Source organism: Eublepharis macularius, chromosome 7, assembly GCF_028583425.1.
Source record: "Eublepharis macularius isolate TG4126 chromosome 7, MPM_Emac_v1.0, whole genome shotgun sequence".
NCBI lineage: Eukaryota > Metazoa > Chordata > Lepidosauria > Squamata > Eublepharidae > Eublepharis > Eublepharis macularius.
In genome coordinates this window covers 109,073,287-109,086,013 of record NC_072796.1, presented here as the reverse complement: position 1 = coordinate 109,086,013, position 12,727 = coordinate 109,073,287, and the positions used below count along the sequence as shown (strand labels likewise).

Genomic DNA, 12,727 nt, shown 5'->3' with positions numbered 1-12,727 from the left:
GAACCAGGGAGTTTAGTCAGTCTTTTTTCTGGTACCAAAAAAGAACGGAGACATCAGGGCCATACTAGATCTTCAACAGCTGAACAAACACATCAGGACATGCAAATTCCGGCTGGAGATGTTATGATCCATTGTTACCACCATTCAAAGGGGAGATTTCCTGGCCTCCATAGACCTGTCAGAGGCCTATCTACACATTCCAATAACGGTAACACACATAATTTTTCTCCGTTTTGCCTACAACGGAGATCATTTTCAGTACCGAGCACTCCCCTTCGGTCTCAAGTCTTCACCCAGAGTGTTCACCAAAGTGTTAGTAACCTTGATGGCTCTTCTCAGGGTGCAAGGTGTCTCTCTTTTTCCTTATCGTGATAACATTCTGATCAAGGCACTGTCTTTTTTTCAGGGTCTAGAAGCAGTGGAAAAGACAAAGGAGTGTCTGCAAAAACACAGATTTGTAATCAACTTAAGCAAAAGCAGCCTAGTACTGGTCCAGAAGATTGTCCATCTTGGGGTCCTGACAGACACAACAAAAGACAATGTTTCTATCCCTAGAAAGACAGCAAAAGCTACAATCCGTGATACCTCAGATCTACAAAAACCGACAACAGGATCTGATGTTCCTGTCCCAACTGGCAGGAGTATTGGTTTCATATCAGGACATACTCCAATGGGCACATTTTCACACACAGCCACTCCAATGGTTCCTTCTTCCCTTCCAGAGGACCATCGCATGCAAAAAGCACATTTTGATAACGATACCGGACAGTCTTCTGCAAGAGCGCAGGTGGTGGATGAGTCCATCCTGGTTCCTGGATGAGGTTCCTCTTCGGGAACCAAGAAGGGTTGTGTTAACCACAGACACCAGTCGCTGGGGCTGGGGAGCCCGTACCCAAGGCATGATGGCTCTGGGCCCCTGATCACTGGAAGAGAAGTCCAAAAGCATGAATTTGTTGGAATTAAGGGCCATCAGAAAGGGCCTACAGGAGTTTTCCTGCCACTTAACCGGAACTCATGTTTTGATACAAATGGACAACATGACTGCAAGGGCTTACCTGAACAGGCAAGGGGGAACCAAATTCAGAACGCTACACAGGGAAGCCAAGACCATCTTGAGATGGGCAGAAAACAATGTCCTATCGTTGAAGGTAGTGCATGTGGCAGGTCAAAACAACGTTCTTTCAGACCAACTGAGTAGGGGCTGGATAGACCAATGAGAATCGAAGCTGAACAAGGAGGTCTTCCAACTGATCTGCAACAGGTTTGGCGTGCCAGACATAGACCTCTTTGCAACCAGTCAAAATCGACAAGTTCAGAGATTTGTGTCCAGAAGGAGGGACCCTCAGGCTATAGATATAGACATGCTAAACTGTGAATGGCCAAATCTTCTGCTATATGCATTCCCACCAATTCAGTTAATAAGCAGAGTGATACAGAAGATCATACAGCAGCGCACAGAGGTGATATTGATAGCTGCACTGGCCAGGGAGGGCATGGTTTTAGGATTTGGTGAGACTGTCGAGCATGAAACCATGACAGTTGCCAGTCACCAAACATCTACTGACACAAGGCTCTCTTCTTCATCCAGAACCAGAGATCTTAAACCTCACTGCCTGGAAATTGAACGCAACCAACTTAGGGAGCTAGGTTATTCTGAGCAGGTGATCTCTACGATGCTTGCATCTAGGAAGAAATCTACAAGCAGAGTTTACAATACCACCTGGCAAATGATTCAGAATTGGTGTTCGGATAGACAAAAGAACCCTCTATCTGTATCAGTCAAGGAAATGTTACTTTTCTTGCAGGAGGGATTAGACAAGGGTCTTAGCACCAACACCTTGAAACGCCAAATGGCAGCCATATCAGCCATTTGTGAGTGTAGAAAAGGTAGATCCCTCACTCAACACCCACATGTCAAATGTTTTCTCAGAGGGACAACTCTAATAAACCCTCCACAGGTCCCCTACGTGGAACCTCAATCTAGTACTAAAGGCGTTGACTAAAGAACCTTTTGAGCCGATGGCCACATGCCCCTTGAAGGAATTAACGTTCAAGACACTGTTCCTAGTGGGGATTACATCGGCGAGAAGGGTCTCTGAACTTAATACCCTGTCAGTGGTTAAGGAACTTTGTATTTTTCACAGGGACAGAGTAGTGCTAAGGCCAGACCCAACCTTCATCCCTAAAGTTAACTCCACCTTTCATAAAGGTGAAGAGATAAATGTGCCATCCTTTTGTATCAGTCCTAAACACCGTAAAGAAAAGGAATGGCACTGTCTGGATGTGCGATGAGCCTTAAGCTTCTACCTAGACAGAACAAAGCACATTCGTAAGTCTGAATCCATGTTAGTTTCATTTAGGAAGTCTTCTATGGGCAAAAGAGTATCAACCTCCACCCTTAGCAGATGGATATGGGGATGTATCATTCTGGCATACAAGGCTGGGGAACTGGAACCTCCTGAAGGTATTACTGCACACTCCCTATGAGGGGCAGCTACTTCGGCTGCATATAGATCTTTGCCTTCCATGGAGACTATCTGTAAGGCAGCCATTTGGAGGTCTGTACATTCTTTCACAAAACATTATAAAATTGACAAAATAGCTTTGGCAGAAGCTGCCTTTGGCAGGAGATTTCTGCAACACACTTTTCTATGTCCCATTAGTAAGGACTGATCCACTCCCTTAGGACCACCGGAGAATGGAAGATTTGAATCTCACTTACCGTGAAGCTTCCTTTCTCGGTGGTGTAGGAGTGGGTCAGTCCTACCCACCCAACAAACAGAGGGTGTATTGCAGCCTAACTCTTGTAAATATGTTTTTTGTTAGCAGGTAACATTTTCCTCTTACAAAAAGAAAAAAACCACGAAGGGGGGGGGTCCACTGTTGTTGGTTTTCTGAGTACAGTGATTAAAACTTACAAGAAGAGGGAGGGGGGAAAGACTTTTATGTCCGTAACAGAAGCGCTATAGGTTTCGAGGCTTGAGAAGGAACTGCAGAGTTGTGGGAGAGCGCCTCCCCATCCGGGATCAATCAAAGTCGACTGACCCTGCGCTGGAGAAGGAGCTATTCCCATTAGTAAGGACTGGCCCACTCCCGGACCACCGAGAAAGAAGCTTCATGGTAAGTGAGATTCAAATCTTCCATTTCTACCCAAATAGGGTCCTTAAATATATAATTTTGTAATTTGTAATGGGCAGAGCCAAGAGGCTTTCAGGGACAATTCCAGTTCATATATCTTAAGGATAGTCATTTAATTAGATAACGTTTTGATACGTAGATTAGTAGCTGCCCCCTTTCAAAATGTTGAGGGAAACCCCAAATCAACCAATTCAGAAAAATATCTTAGAAGTCCAAGGCTGTGCTTACATATAATAAGAGCAACTCTGTAAAAAAAGCCCTCTTTGTTTTGAAGTTTTGAGCCTGATTTTAAAGTGGAATGTGCAGTACCAAGTGTACAGTTTCTCCAGTTAAGGAGGAAGCAATCGGAGGAGCAAAATAATATTCTGGCTGTAATTCAGTTACCACTTAAGATGCTATCTAAAAGACTGAAACTAAAGGTATGTAGGTATGAAGAAGAATGCTAGGTTAGTTTGGCATATAACTGCAGGGACTTTACTTCCCAAAAAGTTAGGGAGGATGGTGTTATATTCCTGATATAATAAGCAAAAATATGAGAAATCTGTTTATATAGGATGCGTTGGGTTGTTTAGGACATAGTTTAGGAACTAACAATGTTCTGGCATGGTTTATGGCTCTTCTAAAGAAATATGAAACATTGTCTGAAAAATAGAAAGAATACTTGATTAAGCCTTTACTTTACAGTTGTTTTAGGCTTGAGTTTGCATTTTCATTTTAAATTTCCTGACCTTGAAGAAAAGACTACAGTGCTTGAGATCACAATGGGGCAACTTGTTATACAGAGCAGTTTTCTCTTGTTCGAGCTGAGACAAAGGAAATTGTCTTTGGGGTACATCCCAAACAATACAAATGGGCCTTTGGAAGGTCAGAAACTAGTTTCAGTTGTATGGGTATAGTTTTTCAGAAATAAGATCTTAGAATATCTATTTGTTGATAACTTGAACACTTCCATGTCTTTGAAAAATTTGCTCTATCACAAATGCGCTGCCTTTGAGGAGTGTTCGGAAGTTGCAGCTAGTGCAGAATGCTGCGGCTGGAGAGCTGATTGGTGCCAGCTGTTATGACTATGTGACCCCCAAGATTACAACAATTACACTGGCTACCAGTCTGCTCCCGAGCACAATTCAAGGTGTTGGTTTTGACCTTTAAAGCTCTACATGGCTTGGGACTGGGGAGTCTGAAAGATTGAATTCTCCCATGTGTTCATGCCAGGGAATTAAGATCCCAGGGAGAGGCACTGCTGACTGTCCCATCAGCTAAAGAGGGGGCCTTTTCGGTGGCAGTCCCATGGTTATGGAACAGCATCCTCAGGGAGATATGCCTGGCCCCGTTGCTGCTGATCTTCAAGAGGCAGCTGAAAACATTTTTATTTAGGACTGCTTTTAATTAACTTTGTTTTTATGTCTTATCGACAGTCCTAAACTGTGTTTTTATATTTTATTTTATTCATTTTGTGATTATTTTCTTTATATTGTAAGCCACCTTAAGTTCCTGCAGGGTAGTAAGGCAGCTAGTAAATGTTTTTATAAATAATTAAAAAATAAAGTGCAATTTGACCCCTCCAGTGTTTAAGTATGTGCTTCAAAAATCATTTATCAGTCAACGTATGGAGTTTATTTTATTTATTTTATAAATAAATTTTATTTCCCACCTTTCTTCCCAATGGGGCCCAGTATGGCTTACATCATTTTCCTTTCTTCCATTTTATCCTCGCAACAACCCTGTGAGGTAGTTTAGGCTACGAGAGTGTGTCTGGTGGCCTAAAGTAACCCAGTGAGCTTCCATGGCAGACTAGGGATTCAAACCTGGGACTCCCAGATCCTAGCCACACTCTAACTAGAGTAGCTAACTGTTATACCACACTGGCTCTCACACTGGGTTAAGACTAGGGATTGATGGAACTGGGCCAAGTGGAAATTTAGGAGTTCTTTTAAACACATCCCCAGAACACCTGACCCCTTATATGAAAAAGTGACAGGATTTCCAAGAATGTATAAAAGATCTTGCCAAATCGGACTGAAAAGGCCATGTAATTCAGCATCCTGTCTGTGTCCTGTGGCAAACCCGATGCTTCTGGGAAGTCTACAAGTAGGACGTGAAGGCAATACTTAAGAGCCAGTTTGATGTAGTGGTTGGAATGCAGATAAGGGAGATCTGAATTCAAATTCCCAGTCAGCCATGAAGTTTGCTCGGTGCTATTGAGCCTGTAACACATCACAGGGTTGTTGTGAGAACGAATTGGGGACAGAGAAGCATGTCTGAGCTTGTGGGAGGAAAGATAAGAAAAAATGCCATTAGATAGACTTCCCCTGGGGTTTCCCTCTAACAAGTAGTGTTTAAAGAGACACTGCTTTGAGCAAGGACTTTCATATAGCTGGTATGGTTAATATCTGTTAGATGCACCTTGAATTTGTCTATGCCTTTTAAAGGCATCTATATCTTATGGTACTGAAAGCGATAGATTAGTTGTGTCTTGTATGAAGAAGTGTTATCTTTTGTATTTCCTGAATTTACTGCCAATAAGTGTCATTGGATGATCAAATGTTCTAGTATTACAGAAGGGGGAGGAACACCTTTTCTCTCCACTCTCTTTACACATTGCTGATTTTCTAAACCTCTCTCATGTCTTCCATTAGTGGTGTTCTTCCTAAACTAAAAACACCCAATACCATACTCTTTCCTGCTTGAGAAGATGCTCTCTGTGTGTTCTGGCAACCTACAAAACGTAGAGTGCCTGACTGCATGGAGAAAGTCTGTGCATCCTCAGCTGGCATGTATGTATCTTGCCACATTGCTCAGTAAAGTTTGATGCCTTCCTCCAACTTTAGGGGCTCTTCCTCCTGTTGAAATGCTAATAATTGTACATAGGTTGGGATTTGGCCTGCTACAACAACCTTCATACCTCCATTTCCATTCATTGATTTGGAACATTAGACTGTAAAAGTATTTTCTTTAGTAGGCACTGCACCGATATTTGAAAGTGTTAATATTTTGTTTTTATCTGACTCTTTGTACCTTTTCAGCATGGTATCTATTTGCCTCTGGTGATGCTTACCTCATTGGTTTTACAGTACATCTGAATATTTGAAACGTACTATATTATTATCATTATTGCTATTAATAACAACAAAAACAAACAATAAATTTAACTGAATGTAAATGTAATGGAAACCTCAATAGAACTGAGTTAGTTTTATATATAATTTTAACAATATGGGGGTCAGATACTTGTTTCCTTTAAGAGGTATAAAAGTGTCATTATCACTTTGCAGAGTGAATGGCAGATTTGGAGCTATACTGGCTGATGAAATGGGCTTAGGGAAAACACTGCAGTGCATTTCGCTCATCTGGACTCTGCTGCGTCAGGGGCCGTATGGATGCAAACCTGTCGTAAGACAAGCCTTGGTAGTCACTCCTGGGAGCCTGGTGAAGAACTGGGGGAAAGAATTTCAGAAGTGGTTGGGAAATGAAAGAATCAAGGTGTTTTTGGTTGATCAGGTGAGATACTAAAGGGATAATGTTTGCATGTTGTCCTAGAGAATTTCTTTGATGTCTGGCATAGTTTAGTTTTATCTTTTGGCAGGCTTGAGAACTTAAAAAAAACTTTTACAGTAACTGGTGAGGAGCTTTGTTTTACCATTTGATTTTTATTGCCCTGAGTGTTGCCTTTTCATTATTTCACCATGTGTGACAATGTACTCTGGATGTAGTCCTCCAAGCCTATCTAAATCCTGCTGACTCTTAAGATTGCAGTGAAATTAGTGGAACTACTCCAGGACTAATAATTGCAACAACAGGATTTTGTATTTCCAATTTTGGCTCAAGTTGTGTGCAGGGGAGGAAAGCACTCTGACTTCTCATGAGCAAGAAGGAGCTTTTCTACACTTCTGCAAATTAGTATTTTGAGATTTGGAGGGGTTGTTCCCCGATGGCCATATGGCTTAGGGAAGGGATGGGAGGATAGACACTGCAGCATTAGTGCATGAACTGTGCTTCCTGCTTCAGTTCATTCTCCAAGTTTCCTCCTATAATGCTGGTAGATTGTTTTGGTGGAGGAGGGAAGGGTAGTAAAAGTGCTTCAGTGCCTCTACTGGGAAGAACTTACAGTTGGAGAATATTCACAGCATATTTGGCCCCCCATTCTGTGGGGCATGTATGAGTGACAGTAAGAGTGGGAATATTTATGTGTGTGCTTGTGTGTGTATACATACACACTAATTTATTTAAACTGTTGCCCTGCATGACCCCAGAAGCTTGATAGTTCTCCCTACCGTCTTTAGGATCACAAGGTGGAAGAGTTCATAAATTGCCCCCTTTATCTGGTCCTGGTCATTAGTTATGAGATGCTTCTTCGCTCCTTGGATCAAATTCAGAAGACAGAATTCAGTCTTATAATCTGTGACGAGGGACACCGTTTGAAAAACACCTCCATTAAAACAACTGCTGCCCTTGCCAGCCTATCTTGTGAAAGAAGAATTATTCTTACAGGTGAATATTGAAGAACATTTTCAGATGCCAACAGGGGGGCCGGGGGGCCAATTCATGAATGAAAATTATTAAAATTAAGAATAGAAACAAGTCACAAAAAAACCTCAGTGACCTTTAACCCCTCCCCTCTTTATTCCCTACTTATTGTTCTCTTGCCATCTTTAATCACCCTTAATTATACTCTTGTGTGGTCTATAGTAATGGGTCACATGCCGTCTTAACCTAAATGGCTATCATAAGAATGGGGAAGAGCCCTTTAAAAGTAGCTTTTGAAGCAGTGAAATATCACATTGTTACTGATCAGTGACAAAACATCAAGAAAGAGTTGAGTTAGGTATCTTGCAAAGAAAAGGCATATGCTAATCTACTTCTAAACTAAATCAAGGACATAGCAGTATTAAGATTTTAAAGCTGAGCTAACTCTGTAGCAATTTTCATCCTCTTGCCTCTGCTGATGAATATCCTTTTTCAGATTGCTGATGCTGTGTCCTATAAAATGTTCCCTGGTATTGAATCATTCTTCCTTGAATATCAGAGGAGAAACACAGACTATTTCAGCCGCTGCTGCACCTGTACTCTGCTGATGATATGCAGCTATGCATCTCTTGCCCTGCCGTTACTGGCACTTCTGTTAGCCTTGGAGGAATGCCTGAATAATACTGGCAGCTGGATGTGTTCAAGCTACTTCGTACTCAGTCCAAGGAAGAATAACATGATGCTAATAAAATGGATCACAGCCAGTGAGAATTTATTTGGTTTTTTGCAAGAGTCGTGGCTAAATAATAGAGCTTTGCATGTAGAAGGTCCCTGATTCAATTCCTGATATTTCCAGTAAAGGCATTTCAGGCAGCAGATGCTGAGGCGTTCTTTCCCTGAGATCTCAGGAGCCACTGCCTACAGTATTGTCAGCAATAGATAATATTGAACTATATGGATCATCAGTCTGGCCTGGTATGAGGATGTTTGTTGTGTTCATATCTGGATGCTGTATAACTTCCTGTTTATCTTGATTTGGCTGTGTTCCAGTTTTACTTCTGACTCACTTCCTGCTTCGTTTTGGTCTTTCTGTTTAGACCCTGGATAACCTTTTGATCCCTGATTTCCAAGTAGAAATGATGTTGGCATCTGACCTGTTGAAAGGGAGGTTGATTAAAATAAACAAGCATGCAGCACTGATATCCAACATGGGGAGGCTGTTTATGTGTTAAGACTTTGTGATTCTTTTACATTGCAATGAATAAAAAATGAATAAAATGTAACCTAACTCAGGTGCTTTTGAGGTGGGTGTAAATTCATATTTGATTGTCTTTTTGTCTGCCAAGGTACTCCAGTACAAAATGATCTGCAAGAATTCTATGCGTTAATAGAGTTTGTAAATCCTGGAATACTCGGTCCTTTATCTGCATACAGAAAAGTGTATGAAGAACCTATTATCAGATCACGAGAGCCTTCGGCAACACCGGTATGATGTTCTCACCAAAATCTGAAACTGAGAGATTGGGGCCGGCTGTGTGAAATCAAGGGGTATATTAATTTATTTAAAATTCTGTCCCACGCAGTCCCAAGTTTCATAAATTGGCTCACAATTTTAAAACATAGAATCAAATATGATAAAATGACTAAATATATATAAACCATTTGGAAATAAGTTAAAAGCCTGGATGAACAGATGCCTGGCAAATTTCCACTGGTAAAGAATTCCATAAGCAGGGAGCCACTATAGAAAACCTCTCCCTTGTGGCCCCCTACCTTACCCCTGCAAATGGGAGCACACAAAGAAAAAGCTGTCTTGAAGACTGGAACGGTTGCTCAGGGGCATATGTTAAGAGGAGACCTTTTACATAGCCTGGTCCCAGATTGTTTAGGTGATGTCTGGCACCTTCACTTGGACCCAAAAGAAAATAGGCTGCTGGTTAAGTTACTTTAGAATTGGGATAGTGTGATCAGTGTATCCAGGCACGGATGATAACCTGGCTGCAGCATTTTGTAGCAACTGGAGCCCCAAAACCATTTTCAAGGGCATGAAAGCGATTGAGTCTTATCTCTAACTGCCTTCATGGCACATGTAAAATTGCTGCAGGTATGGAAAGAGCAGCTTCACAGTTTTTAAGCTGGATAGGGCTTCTAGTTTCCAGACATCATTTCTAAATTTCATCTATGCTATTTCTTGCTACTGTCTTAAAACTGGGAACTAATCAGATTATTAATGGCAAAGATGTGATCTTTCTGCCCAACTGTGAAGAATGCAGCTGAGTACTATTGCATAAATTGAGAAATGCTGGGAAGCGGGGAAAAAAATCCATTGATTAGAAATGTCAGGTCTACAATTATGTTTTACTGATAGCCTTACATAAGTCACTTTATCTTCATTCTCCCCATAGCAAAAATCTATATACCAAGTACAAATGAATTATACTGAATGCTACCATATAGATCTCAGAGATTAGTAAGTGCTGACTTCTTAATATATGTGTATGTAGAAAGCTTTAGGGGTAGTGGTTGTATCCAATAAGATCTACTCCCAGAATGGACTACGAAGTGGGACTGTTTCTCTCTCCATCTGTGCCCTTCCAATAATTTTTCTTTGAGGCAAGTGGACTCCTGGGAACAACAGTAGGAGACAAAATGAGAGTCTACAGTGGGAAAAGGGAATTACGAATCACCTCAGGCTTATCTGAAGACTGAAGTGTCCTTCTGTCTTCAGAACTGTGTTGATGAATACAAGCTGGATTTTCAGAATAATCCAACACAAATTGGTCTGTAAGGCTTTAACACTTCTGTGATGGTTGCCCCAAGCTAATATTGAAAGCAGTTCCAAAATGCCCTTCATTATGTTGAGTGGTGTGTGCATGTGGATGAAGCTTATCCACACACAAAGAGAGACAGCGCCCTCTTCAGCAGGGTGGACCACTTGCTCTCTAATATGCTGGACAAGTTTTGCATACACTGCAGCAGCATCCTCAGGCACTCCATAGAAGTAAATGAAAACTCTTTACTTTTACACCACTGGGGTGGGGGTAGTGGCAAAACACACTTCTTGTCCCTGATAATTGCAGTTTCTGAAATGCCCCCTGGATTGCATTTAGAGTGACGTGGAATCTTCAGAACTGGCTTTGAGAGAGAGAGAATTGTAGTGCAGTTCAGTTGAGCCTGTTTGCATGAACTAATCTGACCCTTTGTTCCCTAGGAAGAAATTGAACTAGGGGAGAGAAGGGCAGCAGAGCTCACCCGCCTAACCGGACTCTTTATTCTCAGAAGGATGCAAGGAAGCATTGACAAATTTCTCCCCCCTAAGAAGGAGAGCATCCTTTTCTGCCGCCCGACTGCACTGCAGCTTGAGCTCTATCGAAGACTGCTGAGTTCTCAGATGGTCAGGTCATGCCTGCAAGGCAGCCTAGAGAACAGCCCACATTTAGTATGTATTGGAGCCCTGAAAAAACTTTGCAACCATCCCAGCCTTCTTTTCAAAACCATGAAGGTTGGTATTGCACATGGTTTCAGTGCAGATTTGTAGAAAATCCTTGAAAAAGGAATTTTGTGTTTTTAAGGTTTTTTTTTCAGTTCACAAAATAGTAGAGTCCAGTAGCATAAGCCATAGCCTGAATTGTGCACTCCACCTCTTTCATGACTTTTGCAACTGATCTTCTCCCCCCTCCCCTCACCAAATATATCTCTGGCCAGTTTCTTCTTACCCTCCATGCATCTGACGAAGAGAACTGTGCTTCTCAAAAGCTTTTATGCTACAATAAAGTTGGTTAGTCTTAAAGGTGCTGCTGGACTCTTTACTATTTTGTGGCTACAGACTAACACGGCTAACTCCTCTGGATCTATTTTTCAATTCAGATTAAGTTCTTTGAAATTTGTGTTATTCTGCTCCAGCCAATATAACCAATCACAGATAAAGAACTCAAGTAAAAACATTTGACTATATTAAAAAAAACAGCAATATAACAATGTAAATGATCATCGAAATACATATAGGACAATATAGCATCATGCTGAACTATAAATATACTGAACAGTAGTTATAAATATAATCATGACAGTGCAATAAATATATTGTAGAACAAATTACCATATCATATTGAACAATGGAGAAACATACTAAACAATGAAGGGAGATACCAAGTTGACTCATTTTGCACAAGTAGCTTCTTCAGATATCAGCCTTGTGAAGAGAGCACTAGTGTATGATACTCACTTCGCACACATAATCAAACGGCACTCATTGTTTTTCAGTGTAAAGCATCCACCCTTAAATATCTCTTTACAAAGAATGAAAACCAAACTAACAGCATAATCTTATGGAACAGAAGCTTTTGTGAACCCCCATTTTTTCGTTAGATGCAAGAAATTACTGATGAATGCAGCTGCACCATTTGAAATCGTCAGATAGCTCAACTTTGGAAAATGTGAAAATTACATGCTAATATTTATTTATTTTTTATTATTTTAGTTATGTCATTTATAGTCTGCCTTTCTTACCGAGACTCAAGGCAGATTACACAGTGTGAGATTAGTACAGTCAATATCAAGGACATTTCAATAAACAATGCCATAGACTCATATTGGTTCAGTTCCCTGTAAGCTTATCTGATCTGTCCTTGGTATTAATCTCCCCCCACCCCCGCACTCCTTCCCACCTCCCTTTCCGCTCACATTGCTGGATAAAGGATATCCTGAGATGTTAGTATTAATTTATCAGATCTTTTTGCAAAAGAATCTCTCACTGTGTTACACTACCAGTAATAATCAAGATCCCTTCAGAGCAGTGATCTCCCACGTGGTGCTTGAGGGTACCATGGTGCTTACCAAGGTGTTTTCTGTCACCCACTGTGTTCATTTCTTAAATCTTCTCTTATCCAAAGGAAAGAGCCAGTCCCAGCTTTCCCCCACTTCACTGAAGCAGGAGGTGCTTCAGAAGTGCCCAGAAGATACCACTTTTGTGTCTGTAGGGGGCACTCTTTCAGAAGCAGCTGCCTCCATTGTAGGAGAATGTTCGGCATGGGACCTTCCAACATTCTGCAGCTGGCTAACATATTGCCATGGAGGGCCAATAACCAGGCCATAGAGCTCAAGGGAAGGGCTCACTTGTTGACTC

General features: G+C 41.3%; 1 protein-coding gene across 1 annotated transcript in view; it reads left to right on the top strand.

Moving 5' to 3' along the window:
* The window catches only part of RAD54B (RAD54 homolog B), a 60,056-nt gene that overhangs the window by 40,400 nt on the left and 6,929 nt on the right, over positions 1-12,727 (top strand). The window contains exons 8-11 of the mRNA XM_054985804.1: positions 6,411-6,636; positions 7,419-7,626; positions 8,949-9,088; positions 10,814-11,104. Coding sequence (XP_054841779.1) covers positions 6,411-6,636; positions 7,419-7,626; positions 8,949-9,088; positions 10,814-11,104 — 865 coding nt within the window. The remainder of the gene's footprint in view (positions 1-6,410; positions 6,637-7,418; positions 7,627-8,948; positions 9,089-10,813; positions 11,105-12,727) is intronic.